This window comes from Capra hircus, chromosome 4 (genome assembly GCF_001704415.2).
Source record: "Capra hircus breed San Clemente chromosome 4, ASM170441v1, whole genome shotgun sequence".
Taxonomy (NCBI): Eukaryota; Metazoa; Chordata; class Mammalia; order Artiodactyla; family Bovidae; genus Capra; species Capra hircus.
Window position 1 is genome coordinate 21,144,289 of NC_030811.1, and position 24,716 is coordinate 21,169,004.

Sequence of the window (24,716 nt, forward strand, 5' to 3'; positions counted from 1 at the left end):
TACCAGATTTCTATTATCTGAAACAATTTATTTAATGCTTCCTAACAACAGAGATGCAGATTCACAAATATGTTGATTAAAAAGTTAGTATTTATAACCTCTTTTAAGTTGCCTGGAGCAAGAGGATTTTGGAGGATAAATCATAATAAACTAATTTATCTTGTTCTCCTGTAGTGGTATCTTTCTGTATTGGTATGTGTAATCTATCATTATATAGCAGTTATAGTCCAGAGCGACTGAACTGAACTGAACTGAAAGTTGCCTTTGAAGACTGATAGAAGTGTTAATTTCCACAGAAAAAACTTGGAGTAATATAGAAAAAGACTGGGATAACCAGTGTTACAAACTCAATATAATGATACATCAGTAATACACTTTATGAGAATTGATACCACAACCTGATTTTTGGGCATTTTCATTCTTCATTTATTGGAGGTGTTTATATTATTTTGCATCATCTTTTATTAGGATTTTACAATGTCAGAGATGGCTTGCAAAGAAAAAAACCTGAATGTTTGTTAAATCTTCGTGTTCTCAGAAAAGTTACACTAGTGTTTCTCAGACTCTCTCTGATGCAGAACCAGATGTGTCCCCGCGCCCGCCCCAGCACAGCCTGCTGGGAACTGACACAGGTTCTGTTGAGCGCGCCTAGTACCCAGCTTGTGTCACGTGATTTACCACCCAAGCTTGATAACAACCACACTGATAAATATCTTATTCTTCAGAGCCCACTGATGACATACTTGAACGCTGTGGAAATGTTAAGTTGCTGTAAAAGTTTCCAAGTGCTTTTTCTCAATTTTTACACTTATCATGGACTGCTAGAAAGATGCACGGACCAGGCTTTGAAATGGCTATGGGAACAATCTAAAGGCTCGATCGACTCAGGGAGTGGATTATCACCACTACACATGTTAGTGAAGGGCAACAGCTGTCAAATAAACTTAATAAATGCTCTAAAAGGAGCTTTCCAGAAATCCTGTGGTAGAAAATAGCAAATGAAAATGTAAGTGATATTGTGGAAAGGTATTTAAATTGGTTTGTATATAGTTCATTTTTATACTTTTGCCTCTGTAGTTTTAAATAGTTTCATGGGATTAATATCATCCAGGCAGATGGATTGATTTGAAAGAAGATAATATAGGTAAAGAAGTGTGAGTATAGAAAAGAGAGAAAAAATTTAAATAGGCACGGTTACATCGGTTGAAGAATTGAATTTATTGTAATAGATCTCTAACCATTTAGTTCCTCAAATTAAAATGTAAGAACTCTTTGAAATAAGATTTTTTTTAAAAAAAGAAAATTAGTAGTGCTGAATTTCTAATTCTAGAAGTAGCTTGGTATTAATGTGGCAAATATTAGTAAGCTCCTAAAATGTATGACACAAACTATATATTTGACCCTGGAATAAAACCCTTAGGTCATGCAAAAGTCAGGTAAATTACTGAGTCAGCTGTTTTATATGCCTCTTACTCACTAGTATGTTGGAGTATGCCAAAAAGGACCAATTAACTAAAAGATTCACATTTCTAAATGTGGGAATTGAATGGAATGGGCACTTACATTCTGCAGGACCACTAAGAGTTATGGCTGAATATTTAAGAACAGGAGTTTTGGAGACTTTATGCAATTACTAGTAAAAATAATGGAACAGGAAAAGAAATCTCACTTTCTTAATTGCCTTCAGCATTACTCAGAGTGTGCACACATACTGGAGGGTGTTTTTTTTTAATTAATTTTTTTTAAACTTATGTATGGAAAAGAGGAAAGTAACTTTACATTAAAGGCATGCACGGTGCTGTGCTTGTGGATACTCCCTTCTCTTGTCTTCATTCCCACTTTTTTTCTTGACAGCAGGTTCTGGTATTCTGATAGGCACAGTTTCCCATTTCTGGGATCTCTTCACATTCAGCTTTACATGTTACTATTTAGTGTGTTCCATCTTCCATTTATTATTAACCTTTTTGTTAATACAGTTGTCTCTTGTATCTGTGGGGCACTTTTTTCTAGGAACAGCCCCCTCCACGCCACTTGCACAGATACCAAAATCCTTGGATGCTCAGGCTCCTCGTATAAAATAGTGTAGTGTTTGTGTGTAACTTACACACACCCTCCCACGTAATTTAAATCATCTCTAGATTATGTATAGTCTCTAATATCTAATGTAAATGCTGTATAAATAGTTGTAAATACAATGTAAATGCTATTAAATAGTTGCTACGTACATGACAAATTCAAATTTTGGTTTTTGGAACTTTTTTCCTAGAATTTATTTCCCCCAAATAGTTTCATTTGGTTGAATCTGAGGATGTAGAACCTGTAGAGGGCCAGCTGAAATAATAACTGGTTTATTGAATGCTTCTGTGCAGGACACAGTTTTAATCACTTTATAAGTGTGTTGTCTTTTTAAAATTCTCACAGAAACCCTCTGAATAAAGTACTGTGATTCCCATTTTATGGAAGACTGAGGCAGACAAATTGTATAACTTAGCCAAAGTCTCTCAGTAAAGAAAAATCCAAGATTCAAAGCCAGTTTGCAGCTCTCATTCAGGCTATCGGTAGTCTTGGCATTAGCAGTAGGAATGAAAACAAAATTGTAATGATGAGAGAGAAAAACATTACAGTGGTGTAATTGCTAGTATTTATTGAGGGATTAATGTGGGCCAGTTACAATAATTGCTTTACGAGTGTTATTTTTATATCAGCCTTTAAGATTATTTTCATTTTACTTACACGGGTATAGAAACATAGAGTTCTGTTGACTTGTTTAAAGCCATGTGGATAATAAGTGCTGAAGCTCAGTTCAAACTGCTGAGCCAGAGTATCTGTGTATTGTTTATTTGCCCATCTCCTTTGACAGGAAATGTCTACCTATTAAAGAATAAGTACTTCATTAATCTTCAAACACATAGTATGTTTTCATTAAATATTTGTTTATTGTAATACAGTAAATCCATATTTAGATGATATTTTGTACTCTTTGCCCCTTACATAATACCTTAAAAGCTTAATTTTTCTGTAAACTGTGTGCTAGGCATTGTTGGTAATACCAGGTTGGTTTTTTAAAATTTTAGAACCTTTGGTGATATTTAAGTTTTAGCACTAAAAGTGGTTTTAAAAGTATTTAAAAACATTTAATTTATGTAACATTTAACTTATATTAAATAAAATGTTTAGAAGATTAGAAGATTCAGAAAAAGGGAGATGTAGCAAATAACTGCATACACATCATCCAGCATTTGGAAATTCTATATTCACAGTTTTCTGTTCATTTAATGCTAACTTCTATGTTTGTTTTATGCCTAAAGCCATATCCAGAAGACCCAGCAGTTTATAAACCACTCTCCCAGGAAGAACTGCAAAGGATAAAGAATGAGAAAAAACAGAAACAAAATGAGAGAAAACAGAAAATATCAGAAAATCGCAAACATTTGGCTAGTGTACGTGTTGTACAAAAAAACCTCGTCTTTGTTGTAGGTCTGTCTCAGCGCCTAGCAGACCCAGAGGTAAGTTGTCTTCTCTTTTCTTTCTCAACTTGGCATTTTTTCTTTTTGTTTATTTGGAAATAGTAGCTGGCCCTGCCCAATGGCAGGATTTACCTGAAAATTCTAAAACTTAGAAGATATGGGAAATTATTTTTTAATAATCACTAAGAAACCAGTGACAGCTGTGATCTTAGGCCAGTGTCTTAATCTTTCTTGGCTTATTTTCTTCCGTTGTGAAACTGGGCAGTTGAATTAGATCTCTGAAGTCCCCTTCAGTGCTCATAGTCTGTGGAAGTTGGATAGTGTCTCTGTTGTGCCCTTAAGGCTCATGTGACATGACCTCTGTTTCTTTCCTCTTTTCTGTAGCTGTATTAAGGACCAACAGTGGAGATGTACTTTCATGAACCCACCAGAGATCTGTATTTTTTTTTTTAATCATGCTGAAGTGGTGAACCTTGATTATAAAACAGTGACAGAATTGTTACTGTACTGTGTCATCATTCTTTATTCATTCATTTTAAGCCAATTTTGGGGAAGGAGAGAGAATTCAGAGGGCAACAGTGGTTGAGGTTCTTTGTCATTCGTTGAAAAAAGGGGAGGTCTTAACCCTTTTGTTTATTACTTAACTCTTCTCTCCTTCCTCTACCAGGCTTATTAGAATAACGTTGAACTCATTACTTTCCTTAATGCTCTTGGATACATGTCTGCTAATGTCTAGTTCCTGATATACCAGGAGATGCTGACTAGATTGTTGGGAAGGCAAACAGAAACTGAATGGCAGCCAGAGTGTTCACTTAAGTTGGAGAGAGCTGGATTTGCGGGATCTGTTGGAAGTACTCCTAGAGAAGGGTTTATAGAAATGCTCAGGGCGGCAGCAATCAGAGGAAGGATTATAGTGAATATGCTTAGGGAGGCGGCAATCTTTGAACTGGTCTAAGAGGGCTAAAGGCGCCAGAAGGAGGAAACACAAGGCGTCTAAAAATTGATTTTGTAAAAATCAGTTTAGAAAGAATAAGATATATTTATTGCTGATTAGTTAACTATGTATTGAGGCTGTGAAGGGCTTCAAGATCTGCAGAGGAGAACATCAGGGTGGCCTTACTAAGAAGTCTCTGTCATTGGTAACAATTGTGGAGGCAGCTCATGAATTACTAGGGTCTTGGTCCAAGATACCCTTTGGCTATCTTTGTCTATACCCTTTGGCTCAGAGGGTAAAGTGTCTGCCTGCAATGCAGGAGACCTGGGTTCAATCCCTGGGTCAGGAAGATCCCCTGGAGAAGGAAATGGTAGTCCACTCCAGAGAAGCCTGGTAGACTGCAGTCCATGGGATCACAAAGAGTCAGACACGACTGAGCGACTTCACTGTCACTTTCAGGTCCAAGACGCTGGCATTAGTGGACTACAGTGATCTTCAAGAGACGAGGTTTCTTCCAAAACCAAAGGGGTGGATCTAGAGTTCATATCTTTAATAAATGATAAGGAAGGAGCTCATTTTAGGCCTGTGATTTGACCTCAGCAGCCAGTTCTCCCTTTTTCCTAAATCATACAGCATTTAACTTCCCAGACAGGCAGAATCCCGTTACACTCTTAAACACTGCCACAACTTTGTATCAGTGCTTCTGTCTCCCTCTTTAAACATTACTTTTTTCCAACCAGAGAACATTTCTTGCTTAAGCAAGTTTTTAATTTACCTACCTCTTTTTATTCCTGCTAATCTGTGTTTGCTTTTCTGAAGCTGCTACTCCAGTAAAAAAAAATTTGGGGAGGGCGGCATTCATGCACCTTGTGGGATCTCCCTTCCCTTGACCAGGGATTGAACCTAGGCCATGGCAGTGAAAGTGTGCAACCCTAACCACTAGGCAACCAAGGAACTCCTGCTATTCCAGCAAATTAATGGAACTTTAATTTTGATTTAACAACTCTTGGATATGGATGTGCTTGGTTTTACTAATACCAAATCCAGTCGCTTGTGGTACTGGAGGCTTACCACAGAAGCTGGATAAAGAAGTACCACCCAGAAGCTGGATAAAATGAAGCCATAGCCTCAGTCTGATGTTTGGTTTACAGGTTTCTGCTTCTTCTTAGAGATGTGACTTAGATCTGTAGTTTGTTTTTACTTATGTACAGAGATTTATATTCATTTCAGATAACACAGTGTCAGTAAGATTAATCTGAAGAACTATTACACAGAAAGAAATTAATCTAGGGGATGACTCATGAAAGAGAATACTTTATCATGAATGTAAATATACCTTAAAAAATCACTGTCTTGGTTTTATACTTTTGAAAGCAATGTTGTTTGGTAAGAAGACAGTGAATTTTCTTAAACATTAGTTTCTCTCATTTGTTTCTCTTGAAACCCTAAGAAAACCAAACGGTAGTGTTTTAGTTATTAAACCCTACTACTTCTAAGTAATACTTTAAAAAATTTTTTAAATGTAACTGCCTAACTCTTTCAGATTAGAAGACTTCATTAGAAATCGCCAAGTTTCAAATTGTTAGGGTAACTTTGAGTCAAAGAAGATCCCTATCATTTACTTATTTTTGGATGATGGACAATTTGATATTTGGCTGAATTCTGATTAGCAGAATAGGAACATTTAGGAAAATTTAAAGCTTATTTTGAAAATAATTTTTGTATATCTGACAACTTCACACCAAGATTGATGGTCAAATTTATCCATTTATCACTTAATAGAAAAAAAACCAATCTTAGAAGATATGGTAGTTAGAAATAATGCTTAGAGTAATCATCTCCTAAATTCTAAAAATTTCGATTTGTCAGAACCGTATTCATTTGTTTTATAAATTAGCTCTTGAATACTTGCAGTCTGTTAGGTACTTTGATGTTGGAGATAAAATGGTTTAGCAAGCCAGACACAGTCTCTACCCTTAAAAGCTTACAGACAGTAGAGAAGACAGAATTAAGTATTTGTAAGTGTGCTGAGTATTTATAAATGGGGAGATACAGGGCTTTTTGAGAACATATAAACAGTAGGTAATCTAGCTAATGCAGAGATCCACGAAAAGCCTCCCTGAGGAAAGGATGATTAAAAATGACTAGGGATTAGCTGGGTAGCAAGTAAGGGCAGAAGTGTCCCAGGTGCATGATGGCGTGAAAGAGCTGCTTGTTTGAGGAACTGAAAGACTTTAAAAACATAACCATTTTCTTTTGCAAATGGGAAACTGAGGCATAGAGAAGTTGAATGACTTGCCTAGGATGACTTAGCTGTTTCATAGCAGACCCAGGACTAGAAACCACCCTCATTCTCCACTGACCCCACCTCCCTGGTCTTAGGACTCCTATTCCAGTGTATTTTACACCAGTGGTGTATATGGTTCCTTTATCCACACATTGTCTATTCATCTTTCCACCTGTCGCTATATTTTTTATTTTCTATGACATGTCCATGAACATTTGTGTTCCCAAAGTATAGGAAGACATTTTACACATTAGGTATGTCATTGGGCATTTATAATTCTATCATATAACCTTTTATATAGCAGCTAGTACTCAAGTTGACTCACTGTGAAGTAAATATAGGACTTTGAATATATAGGTAATGTAGTTATATGCAGGGTGTTCTGCCTACTACCCATACTCTTTACTTTTTTTATTTACTGTTTTGCTACTTGACTTATGTTTAGATAGACCCTCGAATGTGCAACTTAATATAGAACATTGAAATTACTTGAGTTTCCCTTGCCTGGGCAGGCTGTTTTTATCACCCATAGATCATTTCCTAATACAATAAGGCCCACCAGTGTTTTACACATGGGTTCTTCTTTTTGTTCAATGCTGCTGCTGCTGCTGCTAAGTCACTTCAGTCGTGTCTGACTGTGTGCAGCCCCATAGACGGCAGCCCACTGGGCTCCCTCATCCCTGGGATTCTCCGGGCAAGAACACTGGAGTGGGTTGCCATTTCCTTTTCCAGTGCACGAAAGTGAAAAGTGAAAGTGAAGTCGTTCAGTCGTGTCTGACTCCTAGCGACCCCATGGACTGAAGCCTGCCAAGCTCCTCTGTCCATAGGATTTTCCAGGCACCTTCTCTGTGTTCAATGCTAACAGAGTTTAATTGTTCCATAAGCATTTATTGAGTACCTGCAGTGTGCCAGGCACTGTGTGAGACGTTGAACGTAAACCAATAAAAGGTTGCCCCTGTTTATTTATAAAAGCAGCTGTATACTGTGAGGAGTGCTGTGTGTTGTGGAGGCACAAGAGATGGCACCTGACTGTGGGGGGGTGGGGGGGGCGGGGAAGGTATGTACTTCCTGGCTATCTTTGGTATAAAGTGCATCAGGCATAGGGATTATACAAGTGCTTCTGGTTTTTTTTTTTTTTTAAAAAGCTTGGTCTTCAAATGATTTGTTTGGCTGGAAAATTAAGAGTGAAATGGTGAGAGATGAGGCTGAGGAGGTAAGTGGTAAGGGATAACGAAGGGCTTTTAAAACATGCTAACGAGTTTGCACTTTATCTTAAAGACAATGGGAAGCTATTGACTAATCTTAAGAACAGAATGACATGAGAGATTTGTGCTTTAGAAATACTGTTATGGCTGTGTACCGTAATTATATACAAGTCTTAATGTTTTTTATGAAAGTGTTGCTCAATTATTGGCCAGAATTTATTTCCATAAGTCAGTCTTTAACCTTTTCAGACCTAGTACCCACGTTTTTTTAAAAAATAGTATTTTGTAACAACCTTTGAGTTTCATGAAATGACTTCTTGATAATGTAATTTGTCTAGGTAGGTACATAATTTGAAAAAATGAGGGAGAGATTAAAGTATAAGAAGACTGTTTCTATGTGTAAATACTTGGTATGCTACTTAGGGTGTGGCCTCTGGGTGGGTAGCATTAGTATCACCTGGGAGCTTATGGTGCAGACTCTCAGGGGCTGAAATAAGTATTTCAACTGGATCCTCAAATGATTTGTGTGTGTATATAAGTTTGTAAAGTACTTTTTTCCCCAGTACGTTATGAAATAGGAGCTTGCATCTGTTTGTAGAATCACTGTGAATATGACAACTAGAAGTGCAGATTGTTACAGATGTATGTACTAACAGCATGGGTACCATGAAGCGTTAATGATGTGTGTGATTTTTCTGAAGAATTCTTAGTAAAATTTCAAACAAAGCATTTGCAGTTGTACCTTAATTACATAGTGTTTGCTTTTAAATTCAACATATGTTGAAACTGTGGGAAAGTGCTTTATGTTTATGATTTGTTTCTAGATTCACTTAATTATAAACAAGCATCTTGGCTAGATGAATGTCTTGTAGAACATTCAGAAGTTGTGTAGGATGGTTCTTTGTGGTGCAGGGCTAGCCCGAGTGCTGTAAGCTGTCCTGGGCTCCCATCCGCTGAGCGCCAGTAGTGTCTCTCAGTTACTTGGACATAACATTCCAGCATCCCTTGATGCTGCCTTCATTGAGAAGTACTACCGTAAACTTGGATGTGATATGAGATGCTGATGCACCACAACTTTTGACCAGGCTGAGTCCCTTGAAGCAGGTCTTTTGGCTGAGGCCTTTTGCTGAATTGGTACACATCCAGCTGGAATGTTGAATGCAGTTCTGTTCTCCACTGGCCAGAAAGCTTTTCAAGATACATACTCTTCCCATAGCCTCTATCCTGAGACTTTCTGTGAACAACTCAAGAGCGCTCTAAATGTCATATCCTTCAGAAGATTTGGGTGGAAAAAAGATTGAAAGCCAGGGTAGTCACTGCACCTTCTAATCCATTAAAATTGGCTGCAGAAAACATAATAACCCTATACTTATAAAAACCTAAAATAAAGTAAGGTAAAAAAAATTATATTAATCAAGTTGAAAACTGTTAAGAATTCATGACACCCCAACTGCAGACTGTTTCACAAAACTTTGGTTCTGTCAGATGTAGAGTATATTAGCTAAGATGTTAAGTATGCGAGAATATTATCAAATTAGAGTATTTGGGAAAGATACTTTGCACACACTTGAACAGATACGTGCAGAAAGCTTCAGTTGAGATATAGCTTGCTATTTGGAAAGATGGTAGGAACAGTGGGTCTATAGGTTGTTGTTGTTTAGTCGCTAAGTTGTGTCCAATTCTTTGCAACCCCATTGACTGCAGCACACCAGGCTTTCCTGTCTTTCACTGTCTCTTGGGGTTTGCTCAAACTCATGTCCATTGTGTCAGCGATGTCATCCAACCATCTCATCTGTTCCCCCCTTCTCCACCTCCCTTCAGTATCTCCCAACATCAGAATCTTTTCAAATGAGCTGGCTCTTCTTATCAAGTGACCAGAGTATTGGAGCTTTGGCTTCAGCATCAGTCTGTCTAAAGAATATTCAGAGTTGGTTTCCTTTAGATTGACTGTTTGATCTTCTTGCAGTCCAAGACACTCAAGAGTCTTCTCTAGCACCACAACTTCGAAAGCATTAATTCTTTGGTACTCAGCCTTCTTTATGGTCCAGCTGTCATATCCATACATGACTACTGGAAAAACCACAGTTTTGACTATATGGACCTTTGTTGGCAAAACAATATCTCTGCTTTTTAATTAGCTGTCTAGATTTGTCATAGCTTTTCTTACAAGGAGCAAGTATCTTTTAATTTCATGGCCACAGTCAGCATCTGCAGTGATTTTGTAGCCCAAGAAATTAAAATCTGACACTGTTTCCACTTTTCCTATTTGCCATGAAGTGATGGGACCAGATGTCATGATACTCATTTTTTGAATGTTGAATTTTAAACCTATAAATAAATACTATGTAGGTCTATAGGTAAATTTTGGAAAAGAACAGTTTAATTTTGAGGTAGTTGCAAATCCTGGGAGAGAGGATTAAGTTAGTTTGCAGGACAAGCTAAATGAATGCATATAGTGATCACATAGTAAAGGAGATGACACAAGTATGAGGGAAAATGACCACCAAGAACTAACCAGGTAATAGAGAAAAATTCATTCATTATTTATCAGGGAAAGAGAAAAACACAGAAGACATTGAAAAATGGTGAAATTGACATAAGGAAAATTTGTTGACACACACCAAGTAATAAATCATAAAGCATGAAAGTTTGAAAAATACATTCTGTTACCATATTTGGAATTTGTATGTTATAAACAGTGTTTTAATATAATGCACAGTATTTTATGTATAATAGATTTATGAGTAAAACAGTCTCTACTTTTGTCTGTTTTTGAGTTTCTGTTTAATACATAATCTTGGTCATTGTTCTGAGACCTTATAAGGATCATCTATTAATGAAAGTGTGGTTAAGATAGTTGATCTGTTTTGTGTTTAAGAATACTGTCAAATTAAGATCCCGTAGATTATTGGTGCACATGTTAGAAATGTAGTAGATAATGTGACTAACTCAGTCTCAGTTTCTATTCAGTGGGTCAGTAAAGAAAAGCTTTTAGATTTTTGTTGATGATTTCCTGCAGTTAAGTTAACCACACAAATTGTAATCAGTAAGTAGTCACATTTATTGAAAATCTTTAACAATTATTTTCTTTTCACTGTAGAGGCGTGGTGCATGTCCCCATTATAAGGATAAAGTTGATGAAGTGGGGAAAGTTTATACCTTATTTCTTCTTCTTTTATAGGTTTTAAAACGGCCAGAATATTTTGGGAAGTTTGGTAAAATACATAAAGTTGTCATCAATAATAGCACATCATATGCAGGCTCACAGGTAACTAATTATAGGGATTTTTACCTTTCCTCCCCATGGTCAGGGCTTGACCCGGGCTGTTCAGAAGGAAAACTTGGTTTCTGTGATTAGAAAGCTTGATGGTCAAGCATTTACACCATATAGTGACCTCTGTTGGTAGGGTGGGGGAATTTTTTGGTGCTTGTTTGATCCTTTCAAAACTTAACAGTGAATTGATAGTATTAAGAAGGAAGTAGTAACAGATTTAGTGATGGTTTGAAGGGGAGGGGGAATTGAGTCATAATCAAGCAGTTAAATTATATAGTGATTTCTAATTAATATTTTCAGATATTGTGAACTTAATAGAGCATTTTTGTTATGCTGATATTAGCAGCTAGAATACTCTTTAAAGATTGCATTTATTCTGAGAACATAGGTAGACACAATGTCTTCACATCTTATTTTTTCAAATCTAATTTTCAAAGTTTATTTTTTTTATAATGTTGACAAGCCTGTCAGATGACTTTTATGAGAAAATTGCCAAGCCAAAGATATTTCATTCATATTTATTTTAGTCTGCTTAAAATCAGATAAAATTCATTAAGTATGATTATCTTAAGATGGGCTAGTATATAGCTTAATATAAGCTACTACTACTTCTAATCATTGTCGTTATTATTCAAGATAGTGGTAGTAAAGGCCTTTAGAATTCCTTTGGCAGGTTGCAAGTTAATTTTATTTTATTTTTTTTAATTTGATTCTAAAAACAGTGGCTTTTCACTTTAGGGTCCAAGTGCCAGTGCATATGTAACCTATATACGGTCGGAAGATGCTCTCAGAGCCATACAGTGTGTTAACAATGTGGTGGTGGATGGCAGAACACTTAAGGTAATGTGGTCCTCTGAGTTTGTTTTTTTTTTTTTAAGGGGGAAGAGATAACATGTAGTAAGTACAGAAGAACATAGCTGTTACATATTAATGAAGGAGTCTTATTTGAAGATTGCTTCCTAGGTACATTCTAACCTGTGACAGCTAATTTGCTTATCACTTACCTGTTAGGGTCCTGTTCTACCAGGTGGAAGTAAATACATACCTTGTTAGGGGATTAATCCTAAAGAAAAAAATCTCCTGTATTTACACATATTTTCCTTTGTGAAAATGGATTTATTATTCTTCTTGTAAGAAATAAATGATGGTTCCAATTTGTTGTCCTTAAATATTTGGACATTGATTAGTTCAGGCTTGAGTGAAGGGTCCCACCAAGCAATGCTTTAAGTAAGTTGAAAGAAGGATGGCATAATTAGGAAAAGAAATTTGTCTTATGTGCCTAACTGCTTAAAACATGGAACAGATTTTTGCCTTCCTACTCTCCTGATCTCTAGGGAAAGGATTTGGGTGCTCAAGCTATGGAAACCATAGATTGAGGTTTTTTTTTTTTTAATCTTTCAAATGACCATCATATTTAATAAATTCTGCTAATAATAGTTGAATTCTTTAGTATTCACAGCCGTACTTTGTTTTATTGTGTCTTTGCCTCATTTTAGGTGAAATGAAAACACTATAGATACGGAAATTCTCATTCTGGTGTCAGTTTACGTTTTTGGTCTTTTTCCTTCTTCCCTCCTTTTCCTGCAGGCATCTCTAGGTACAACAAAATACTGCAGTTACTTCTTAAAGAATATGCAGTGTCCAAAGCCTGACTGCATGTACCTACATGAATTGGGGGACGAGGCGGCCAGCTTCACAAAAGAGGAAATGCAGGTAGTAAAGTAATGTAAATTATCAACTTTGCAGCAAAGGAAGTATTTTTCTTTATAACTTAAAATTGCAAAAGCAAAAGCTAAGAATTTTATTTTTTATTAAACTGTTATTACTTTAAATTAGCTTTTTCCAAATATGTGGTTGTTCTATGGAATATCAGTTCTGCAGAACATTATTATAATAAAAAATGCATCTGTGGTCCCCTAAGTTTCAAAAATGTAGGCAAAATGAAAGCTAAGTGGAGTATTGTAATTATGAAGTTCCCATCTGCTATCTCTGCTCTTCAAAGAGCATGCTAGAAAATAATACTCTATTAAACGCCACTGAAAAGCTAAATTGTTTTTATAAAATGATTCTACCCATGAAAGTGTCCACTGAGTCAGTGTCCTGTAAAGGGTGAATTGAAGGCTTATTATCCTGTATTCTTTTTTATATTTCCTGTTCTCCTGTCTTCTTTCAATTTGTAGTATTAACTTGCCTTTACAAGTAAAAATATTGACCATATGGCATATTAAATGAGCATATACCAAAGCACAATGCTGCCCTTCCCTGTTATAGGTGAAGACTTCAGATTGTTGCTGTGGACTTTGCAGGCATACTTCTCATTTAGAAGGTGGGGGGCATTGACTACTGCCTTTCATTCTCCAGGTCAAACTAGAGACAGTCTAGACTCTAGACAGGAGGGACTCCTTTCAGAGCAGATTGTTAAATGGAATGAAATATTACCCTTTTTGACTTGGCATTATCACTGATTAAATCACATTATAATAAATACATTGGAATTTCTTTACAGTATGTATGGTCTTTATGATCCAGAAGCAGTGTTAAGAGACTTTCCAGGTGGTCCAGTGGTTAAGACTTCACCTTCCAACACAGGCGCTGTAGGTTCGATCCCTGGTTGGGGAGCTAAGATCTCACGTGCCTCACAGCTAAAAAAACCAAACAATAAATATTGTAACAAATTCAGTAAGGACTTTAAAAATGGTCCAGGTTAAAAAAAAAAAAAAACAAAACCCAAAACTAAGTTCTCTATGATATTTAATGGGGACAGATGACTGACTTATTTCTTGCTTATCCAGTAAATGGTTCTTGACTTTTTTCTTCTTTTGAATGAAACTTTCTTGGATGAAATCTAAGGTTGAGCTATTTCATGCTGTATTTTTACTAATGGGAACTATGCTTTACTTATGGGTATTAGTACAATAAAAATATCTGTCAAGGAGTTTCTAAGCCCCAGTTGATCTCACTTAAGTATTATTAAAAAGTAAAAGAAAATGGATGGGCAGTCCATTGGAATTTATTTGTAATGCTGTTTAACCTGTCTCTCTAAACTGCCCCTGTTAAACCATTTGAATACCAGTTTGAACTCTTTGTGGCTAATGAAAGTCATAATATCTCCTGAAGTAGTGCTTACAGAAAGAATTTTTAGGGCTGTTTTTTAAAATCCACATCTAAACTGTGTTTTTTCTTGACAGTTTAAAATTCATTTCATATTGTTGACCTGTATTAATCTCTCTCTTCTTTGAGTTTAAAATTACTTTGAAAGGGAGTTTCTTCATTAAAACATTTCCTCAGTGTAGAAAGGAAACGGACAAATTATATCATGGCAAAAACTAGGTCTTTCCTTGTTACTGCATAACTCAAAATTCAGTACCATATGAAATATTTGTATAGTTGAACAGGCAAGAGCCCTGTCAGAACAGGGAGTGATGCGTTGTGCAGTGTATATGAGACAGTTGTGCTGGATCACATACTTCCCTTGTTTTTATTGCTTTGTTTTTGTTTTGATCTGTTCTGGTTTTGGTTTTCCCGTAACATCTCTTTAGATCACACTTTAAAAATAATTAACAACCCCGAAGGTAAGTAAAAATGTCCTTGCAGTCATAATATACATGCAAAGAATAGAAAGTTATTCAGTGTAGTTTCATTGTAATTTATTTTGTGTGTGACTAGTTGCACAGTCAATTGTCTGATTTCTTCCATCATGTTTGTAACACTGCATTTTGATAGAGAGCTACCAACTCCAGGAAATACAGAGCTCTCTTTGTCATGTATAGAGCAGGGATTGGCAAACTTTTTCTGTAAAGGGACAGTTAGTCAATGTTTTAGTTTTTCTGGTCACATGGTCTCTCAGATTTGCTGTTGTAGCACCAACAAGGTCATAGATAATATGTAAATGAACGAGCATTACTGTTCCCTTAAAACTTTATTTACAAAAACAAAGCGGCTGGCTCTAAATTGCCATCTTCTGGTCCAACGTTTAAATGTATTCATTTTTATGTAAATGTGTTGCTTAGTCTTAGGAAATAGACTAAAATATAATGAAAAATATAGTAAAATCCTTCATCCTTGAGTTACTTTTAGTGTTAATCTCTTCTAAAAAGAGAGATTGATTTTCCAGTGATCTTCAGAAAATTCTGCAATGACCTGTTAAAAAAACTTAATTCTTTTGTAGAAAGATGGGGAAGTAAATTTAAAAGAGCCCCTCTAGTTTTTTAAGCTAGCAAAAATGTTGTCCGTTAACATGTTTTTTTCTCCACATAAAGTGGTCGATGATACGCTTAATTAATGGAATATGTTTCCTGTAGTTTTGTTGAAAGAACTTTCATAGGTCTAGAAGTTCTGTGACATCTTCCTCACAGGTTTCTCTGACACTGTGACAAATCCTTATGTATTTTATTTAGGATAGCTTTAATAATTCAGAAAGTACATCAGCATTTTCTACCAGCCACTTTGTGAGTCCCACTGCAGTTTTAATTTCTTCTTCCACTAGGCGGGTAAACACCAAGAATATGAACAGAAGCTCCTTCAGGAATTATATAAATTAAACCCCAATTTCCTTCAACTGTCTACGGGTTCAGTTGATAAGAATAAGAACAAAGTGACGCCACTGCAGAGGTATGATACGTAAGTACCGATACTAGTGTAATCAAATACCTTAACCTTCCTGTCTATCATTCTTCTCTTTTCATTCTGCATCTTTTTCAGGCAGGATCCTTCTTGACAGTGTCTGTCATTTGTGCAGAATTGTTGTACTGTAGGAAATGTTGAGTCACAATTTCTGGGTTTGAATATTTGCTGCCTGCTGCTCCCTGGTAATACTTCAGATGAGCCTCTCGATGCTTCCCCTTTGCATTGATTTGCAGACTACCCTGAGCCCCAGGAACACTCTCCTTGATAAAAAGGGAAATTAAGAGATGTGGGTTATTAAAAGGCTCTTGTCACGTAATGGAGGTTTCCTTCCTGATGTAATGGTGGGGTGCGGGGGGGCGGCACAAAATACTGTAAAAGGGACAGAGGGTATTAATCTGAAGCGTTTTGTGTTGGGGATACAAGTATTCATGTTTGTCTTGTCTCAGGAATCACCAAAGTCTTATGTCCTCTGAGTGAGGAGGGTATCCCATATACAGATCTTTTTCATCTTGGAGACAGCTTGTTTTTGCATAGACCTATATTCTGTTCCTATTTAAACAAATTTATAATTTTATGTATCGAATCTCATTCTGATATGGTGATCGTCACATCTTGGATTGTATTTGGGTTTGGCCTGTCAGAAAATGATATGATTAATAAAAATGATAATTTGGGGGTTACACTTTATTCTGAATTATCTTACATTTGTGTTAGGATCTTGGTGTTATTTTTTTTTAATTTGGTAAGTCTAACTTCTGTAAAGTGAATTCATCTAAAGTAAATAGCTGTAATCAAATAGGTCAGTTTTCTCTTTTAAAAAATTTATTCCAAAGTTACATTTGTTTAAATGATGCTTTAAAGGTCTGGGTATTACATAGTCCCTTTACAGTCCCATGTCTATTTAGCACTAGAATAATGTAAGGGTCATTTTTAAGCGTAGCTAATAATAACCACATGGATTGTTGTTAGAGTCAGTTTCTTCAAAACTTGTTCTTATATTTAAATTCTGAGAAGTCCTTGTTAAGTTTATTCACTTTGATAGTAAAGATTATTTATAAATGCAATTCAAATTTTAAAACTTCCTTTTATTTGCACACACATATGTACATATATATTTATAAATATATAGGTGGCCATAGAGCAAAACATAAAATTATTATATAATAAACTACATGAAATTTATTTTATCAAAGCTAAGGAAAAAGTTAAGTCTAAAATCTTTGGAGGTTGATAAACTTTGACCCTTTCCATTGATCTTTTTGTACCTACCCATATGTTTATTTTATTAAGAACCTATGCTGTTATTTACCTCATTGGTTGCTAACTTTGTAGTACATTATGTAAGAATTTGTGGTAAAAATTTATTTCAGATGCTTTTAAATACACGTCTTTATTCTCATTAAAAGTGTTGTCATTCTAATTAAAGTCATGTTCTGGGTTTATAGCCCCTAGAGAATGCAGAGCAGAAATGTAAATTTTAGATTATCTCTTTGTGACAGCATTTTGTTATTCCCTGAATATAAAAGTAATGTTGCTATTGAAGGAGAGCTGAAAAATATACAAATGCATAAAGAAGAAAGTAAATACTGTATGTGATCTCAATACTCAGACGTTTTTACTAAAATGATTTGGTGTATCTTCCTTGCAGTGTGTGTTTCCTTGTAGTCCTTTTCCTTTCTGTGAATGTATATATACAGAAAATTGCATTGGTTTGTTACATTTTAAAATTTAATACCCATTATTATGAATATTTTCCCATGTTATGAAAACATAATTTTTATGACTGTGTAGTATTCCATTATATGTGAGTATTGCACATTTATTAAACCAATCTCCTACTGGTGTATATTATCTTACGTTCATTTTGGTGCTATTATTTATAACACTGTGATAAATGTTTTTTCATGTAAACATTTTGGTTATAGTTTTGATGCTCTTAAAACTGCTAAGTCAATGATAATGAGTATTTTCCTTGAATTTTTTTCTGCACATTTGCCAAATTTGATAAAATCTTTCTTGCTTTAATTTATATTTGATTAATATACTGAACTTCTTGTGCACCATGAATTCATATCTCTTTGCCATGTTTTATTGGTGTATTTAAGTGTTTTCTGTGCAGTATATAGGCTAGCTTCCCCCATTAGTTGACCAAGTCTATTTGTTTCAAAATATTTAAGTCTTCTGTGTCACTCAAGAAAGTTGTTTTTGGTCTTTTCCCTGCATTTTAAAATCAAATCTCCTACCATTACTTCTTCCTGTCTAAGAATCTCTAGGAACTAAAAATTAAGCAACAGTATCAGAAAGTGGTATAATCACAATATGAAAACACCTTATTATTTTTAATTTATTGGGCTTTTTTCTTTATATCAGAAGTGAAAATTGGAATTTACCAACGTGTCTTTTCAGCATTTTAACAGTAGTTAGCTGTCTTTAACTTATGTTTTTGTGATCACTTATTAATATAGATTTACTAATATTTTATTAACTTTGCCTTCATATAAAGTATAGTCAGAGCACATTTATAATTGTTTCAATTACAGGAGAGGAGTGTCATAGCAACCACAAGTTGTAGGGGAGAAAAGAAAGGGGGGAATTGAAACAGTATACCTATTTAGTAACTTTGGCCAAAATCAGTGCAACTGAACTTTAGCTGGGACCAGAATAGATTTTGACATGGTTACCTTTGTTTAACATAAGTACATGATAAATGAAGGATTTTTGAGAGCGGGAGGAGGGTTTTTTTCGTTTTTTTTTGTTTGTTTGTTTATTTAATGCAAGGCACACACACACACCCCCCACCCCAGGATTTATTAAGGATAGTTGATGGCCTAGGTTACATAGAGTTATTGGTGTTTTGTTTTATTTGGCAAGCTCCTATAGCTTGTTTCCTTTGCATGCCAACCCCTGCCAGAGAGTAAGTTTGACTGTCAATATTACTGAACGTCTGCTTTGGTCTCCACTTGTACCTTACCACCATACAGGGTACAGGTAGGGATGAATTTGTAGACAAGTTTTCTTCTTCCCTCAGACAAGACCTGCCAAGTTAGAATGAAGAGCAGTACAACTCTTGCTGTGGTCGTACCTGAGAGAGAGAACATTTTTCTTACTCGAGTTGAGAATTAAACTTTCTGGGGACAAAAAGAATGGCCCCTTTTCTTCTTTTCTTGGCATTCCTATGTAGTGAGCAGCAGTTTTAGAAGAATTTCAAGAAAGCAAAACTTGAAAATTTATATATTGACATTAAACTGAAATGTACTTTTCTCAGTTGTAATTAAGCCAGATTATAAATATTAAGAATATCATAGCTACTAATCATCACGGAACCCCAACATGGTCCCTTGATACACATTAATGTTAGTAAGTGAAATTTTCTATAATATGTCTTATTCCTCTATCACTTAAATGAATAATTAATTAGAGGGTGTGTATCATTTGTTCTTCACACACATTCCTCCATTATTATGGGTTTGAGAGTATATCAGTCAGATTGGGTTTTGACTGTGGATACGCTGTTTTTCTATTAGTTATTTTGAAATGATGAATAAAAATGTAGAGAAGGGGAAGTAAGGGAGCCATGCAGTAGTGATGCTTAAGGACTGGATATTCTGTTTTTAAGTTCAGGGCTTTGAAATACCTTTATTTACATTGAGGTACTATTTGTGCACCAATCAAAGACTTAGACAGGGTGAAAGTGAAAGTGAAGTCGCTCAGTGTGTCCAACTCTTTGCGGCCCCTTAGACTGTAGCCTACCAGGCTCCTCTGTCCATGGGATTTTCCAGGCAATAGTTCTGGAGTGGATTGCCATTTCCTTCTGCAGGGGATCTTCCCAACCCAGGGCTCGAGCCCAGGTCTCCTGCATTGTAGACAGACGCTTTACCATCTGAGCCACCAGGGAAATCCTTTAGACAGGGTAGTAGTAGCTAAATGGCTGCTGTATGCCCAGGACAGTGTATAGGTCTGCTTACCTTGGGGGACAGATTATGAAATGTGCAGATCACGCAAGTCAAGTTTATGACTTGATGTTGTGACTCAGAGAAGACACCATTGAAGGAATTGAGATATTCAGCTTTAGATTCAGGTAGAAAGAAGGTTGAATAAAAATATGATATTTTCTGTGTTCATTTAGTAGTTCTGTGTGGTAGACATCATTGTTATCTTACTGCTGGCAAGAATACTAAATCTCAGAGAGTTTAGGTAATTTACCAGTATCCTCCACAAATAAGTGATAGACCAGATTCTGACCAAAAGTCTGTCAGTTTTAAGCCCAAGCTCATTCTTCCACTGTGCCATTTCTTAATCTAGAAGAGGTGAAATTTAAGACTCTAACATGAATTAAAAACTCTATCGTGAGTCAAACTAAATCAGTTAAACTGTGCCATAACTGTATGTGGTTTGACCTTGAAGATCTCTGGTACTTAAGGCTTATACTCAGGATAAATATAATGGATGTACTATTAATCTCAGGGAAGGTTTAAGCAAAACCTTCCCTAAACCACAGATTGGTGGCAGTAGAGGATAAGCTAAAGAAATGGTGAAAAGAAAATTTCTCTAGAAATTTGTCCATTTTATCACATTGAAGGAAAAGGTGTATTTTTAAAAACTATATGCAGCTATATTTATATTGAGAGTCAAATATAAGCTCTAATAGACTGAAGGCATAATGAGAGTGCCTTATTTATTTAACAGAATGGAAGTAGGCACTGCCTGAATCGTATTCTTCTGTCCTAATATAATTTGGTAAACCCCTGAAATTTAGAAAGGATATGGTCCAGATAATTGTATATAATAGTCTTGAGTAGAATGTATTAAATCATATATAGACTTCTGAATATCTGCAAACTCTGAAATCTTAGGTAAAATTGTGTGTGTTTGTGTGTGTGTGTATACTTTTTTGGAGGGAGGATCCATGACCTAAAAATAGTTATAAATTACTGGTGTATGTAGATACCTATAGAGGTGAATTTAAGAGCAGTATAAAGCAGTAATTCTCAAAGTATGGACAAGTGTCATGAAAGGTAGCCTACATTGTTTTTGTAAAGTGGACCCCCCAGTAAGGCATTCCGTCTTTTGAAGTAGGTAAATTATTTACAGTTCTGAACTTTTATTTTTGTATAAAGCTAAGGCTGCTTACTGTTAAATTAAGTAGGTGATAAAGTTTGCTAAAATTGGGTTTTTATATTAAAATTCATGAATTATGAGATTTTTCTGAACTTATTTCTCAGTCTTTCCTTATTTTTCTTAAGAAATCTTACTTAGTCCCATGATATATTTGGATATATAAAGTTACTGCACATGTGCACATACATACTGGAAAAATAGTCAGCTCTGGTATCTTGCGCCACTGAAGTAGATTATTTTCTAAAAGTTTAGAGAGCCATGGTATTTTTTCTGGAGGGTGGTTGTAATAAGTGCAAGGAAAGGAGGGGAAGGGTGGGGATTGGTAGGAATGGGTTAGAGATCGAAGTTTTTGGTGCCTTTATTTCTTAGAAGAAAAGACACGTCAAATATCTTTTTAAGATCAAACTTTATTACTGAAATACAAAATTATAATGAATAGATGGATATTTTACTTTTTGTTTTTGAAAGCTTGCAATAGTCTGTGATGTTTAGGATGGTGGATGTCCATCTTTCAGTTTTAATATTAAGGATAATTTTTTGTGCTTACCAGTAATAAAAGCATTTATTTTCTTTCATATTTGGTATGTCTTAGAGTTATGAGAAACTTGCAGTTAGAATCATACTTGCCAACTACAATCAGTCTAGGTTTCCTGAGGCATTTTTTTCTTGCCATGTTAATTGTGTCATGTAACTTAAGATGTGGCCATATTTTACTAGCAAAGTAATTTTAGTGTCAATGTGTATTTGAAGCCCCTGTATCAAAATAAAGTCTTTAAAAGCAAGCTTCCTGTCTGTAACTTAAATTTGTCCTTTGCAGTAGCAAATGTTTATCTCAGTTATTTAAGACTTTGGCGAGCATGAAAAATTAAAGTGAATTATTCTCAACGAATAAGGGAATATTTAGGAGCAGTATAAGTATGTACTTGGGTATATAGTAACACAACAGAAATTTGTAAATGTCCATTATACTGACATTTGCCTTAAATTTTACTTTATGTTCAAAATGCAACAAAAATTAGTACAACCTTGAAGACTATTTTTATCTTTTGAATATGATAAACCAGGAAAATAAACCTCACTATTTTTCTTATCCAACTCCCAGTCCTTGAAAATGATTTTTTCTCTGTTTCTTCTACTACATAATTGCTTGTTTTATGTTATAATTTTTAGAAAGCAGCCAAGAGACTATCTTTAGGAATTTGGTTGGTGTCACCACCAAGGAAATTAAAGGAAATCAAACTCAAAAATTACCCAGTGGGCCAGTTAGAAGCTAGCAAAGTTGGCTGAGTATCTGAAGATCCAGAGAGAGGCACTTTGCAAGTAGTTGTGAATTCGGTTTCTTTAACTGTAAAACAGTATTTAAATTTGATGTTAATGATTCCTTCTAGCTCTAAAGCCTAATAATTTCAGAGACTTTGAGGACACTTGATACTTTTTCACTGTATTCCTTTTCCACTAGAACAGTGATCTTCAGACACCAAATATCTCAATTTGGACTGAGTCAGAATCTCCAAGGACAGAATCTAGATATAGACTCTATACTTTAAATAAATAAATATTAATGTTTATATTTTACAAAGCTCCATAGCACCAGATTCCAACTGTTGGGTTAACTGGAAAATATTTAGTCCTGAGAAATCTGTAATTTCACCATAGATTTCAGAACTATTTAGGACTAGAATTAAAAAAAAAATTTTAGTGAGACTGTATGAAAACATGTTTACAAATTTTTATCTACAGGGATTTATACACACAGCATTACCTTCTAGAAATAATACCTTGATTGTGTTATGAAACCTAACTTCCGTTCAGTTGCTCAGTTGTGTTCCACTCTTTGTGACTCCGTGGACTGTAGCACACCAGGCTTCCTTGCCCATCACCAACTCCCGGAGCTTGCTCAAACTCATGTCCATCGAGTTGGTGATGCCATCCAACCATCTCGTCTTCTGTCACCCCCTTCTCCTCCTGCCTTCAATCTTTCCCAGAATCAGGGTCTTTTCCAATGAGTCAGTTCTTTACATCAGGTAGCCAGAGAATTGGAGTTTCAGCTTCAGCATCAATTCTGATGAATATTCAGGACTGATTTCCTTTAGGATTGACTGCCTTTATCTCCTTGCAGTCCAAGGGACTCTCAAGAGTCTTTTCCAACACCACAGTTCAAAAGCATAAATTCTTTGGCGCTCAGCTTTTTTTATAGTCCAACTCCCACCTGACTACTGGAAAAACCATAGCTTTGATTAGATGGACCTTTGTCAACAGAGTAATATCTGTTGTTTTTAACATGCTGTCTAGGTTGGTCATAGCTTTTCTTGCAAGGAAGGAGCAAGTGTATTTTAATTTCATGGCTGCAGTCATCATCTGCAGTGATTTTGAAGCCCAAGAAAGTAAAGCCTGTCACTGTTTTCATTGTTTCCCCATCTATTTCCCGTAAAATGATGGGACTGGATGCCATGATCTTTGTCTTTTGAATGTTGAGTTTTAAATCAGCTTTTTCACTCTTTCATTTTTATCAAGAGGCTTTTCAGTTCCTCTTCACTTTCTTATGTTTCACTTTTTATGAAACCTAACTACCTATTAGAATTTCCTAATCCCACTTGAAACCAGTGCTTATCAGTCAACTGTGTGATTCAAGTGTCTTGATTTCTCTCTCTTCATGTTGTTACTGGACAAGGATGGTTCCAAGGCTAACATGCTGTTCTTCCACTTCTTAAACCAACTGAACTATGAGTGTAGCCACTGCAGCCAGGACCTTGCGTGTTTGTTACTACAGCCCAACTTGCTAAAATTCTGTTGGGACATTCTGGCCTTTCTTGGGGCCATACCTAATCGGCTGAGATGATCTTTGATCTCTTTAATTCTGCTCCAGGCTCAAAGGGCTCAGTCGAAGCAAGGAGAGGAAGACCTCAAAGAACCTGTGGAAAGCCAGCAGCATGAGATTGAATCCTGGACCCTGGAATTAAGGGCTTGATGGAGAAACTGGTAAAATCCATCAGCCAACTGAAATGCCAGCAGGATGTCTTTTGCCTCCAATATAAGAGCCAGACCCAGTGAGGATACCCTTTTTGGACCCCTGTCAGACCATACAGCAGCAGCTTTTTTAGGAAATTCTCAGTGAACTAGTTTAAAGGAGTAAGGAGGCGTTGGATGCATCCAAAGGACTACTGGGCCAATTACCCTAATTAAAGTATTGCTGTTGAAGTGGAGGCATGGATTGTCCAGCAGCACAACGCCTGCAGTGCAGTGCCCGTGAACCATTGGCTGGATTGGCTGGAGAAATGTTCACAGCTAAGCTGTTGTTTCACCTGAAGAAGCTGATGGAATTGAGTTGCTCAGTTATATATATGAGGATGACCCTCTGACCCAAGGGGCGGACCTCTGAAAGGTCCCATACAGAGAGTTGCTTTTACGTCTATTCCACAAAGCCTCTGTGGTAGAAACCCAGCTGTGCAATGCCTGAACTCCCCACTGGCCCCTCATCCTCAAGGCTGGGAGGAAGTTTACTGTTCAAACAAGGCTGCTGAAGAGATTCCAGGAAGGCTGTGGGTCACTGACTGTGGAAGTCTCCACTGACTGTGGAAGTCTCCACTGACTGTAATCTTCCTCAATTATAGTCCTCCCTTGGTATTCATGGAGATTGGTTCCTTAGGATGCCAAAATCCTCGAAGGCTCAAGTCCCTTATATAAAATGGTGTGATATTTGCACATAACCTACACACATCCTCGTGTATACTTTAAATCATCTCTAGATTACTTATGATACCTAATGCAATGTAAATGTTAGGCAAATAGTTGCTGGCACAAGGGA

General features: G+C 36.0%; 1 protein-coding gene across 6 annotated transcripts in view; it reads left to right on the top strand.

Moving 5' to 3' along the window:
* Nucleotides 1-24,716, top strand: part of CNOT4 (CCR4-NOT transcription complex subunit 4) — a 149,285-nt gene that overhangs the window by 80,562 nt on the left and 44,007 nt on the right. For 3 of the 6 annotated variants that reach the window (XM_005679495.3, XM_005679497.3, XM_005679499.3), the window contains exons 3-7: nt 3,309-3,506; nt 11,075-11,161; nt 11,906-12,007; nt 12,755-12,880; nt 15,654-15,787. In XM_005679495.3, the coding sequence (XP_005679552.1) occupies nt 3,309-3,506; nt 11,075-11,161; nt 11,906-12,007; nt 12,755-12,880; nt 15,654-15,787 (647 nt within the window). The remainder of the gene's footprint in view (nt 1-3,308; nt 3,507-11,074; nt 11,162-11,905; nt 12,008-12,754; nt 12,881-15,653; nt 15,788-24,716) is intronic. The other 3 variants (XM_005679496.3, XM_005679498.3, XM_005679500.3) reach the window with 1 other exon arrangement.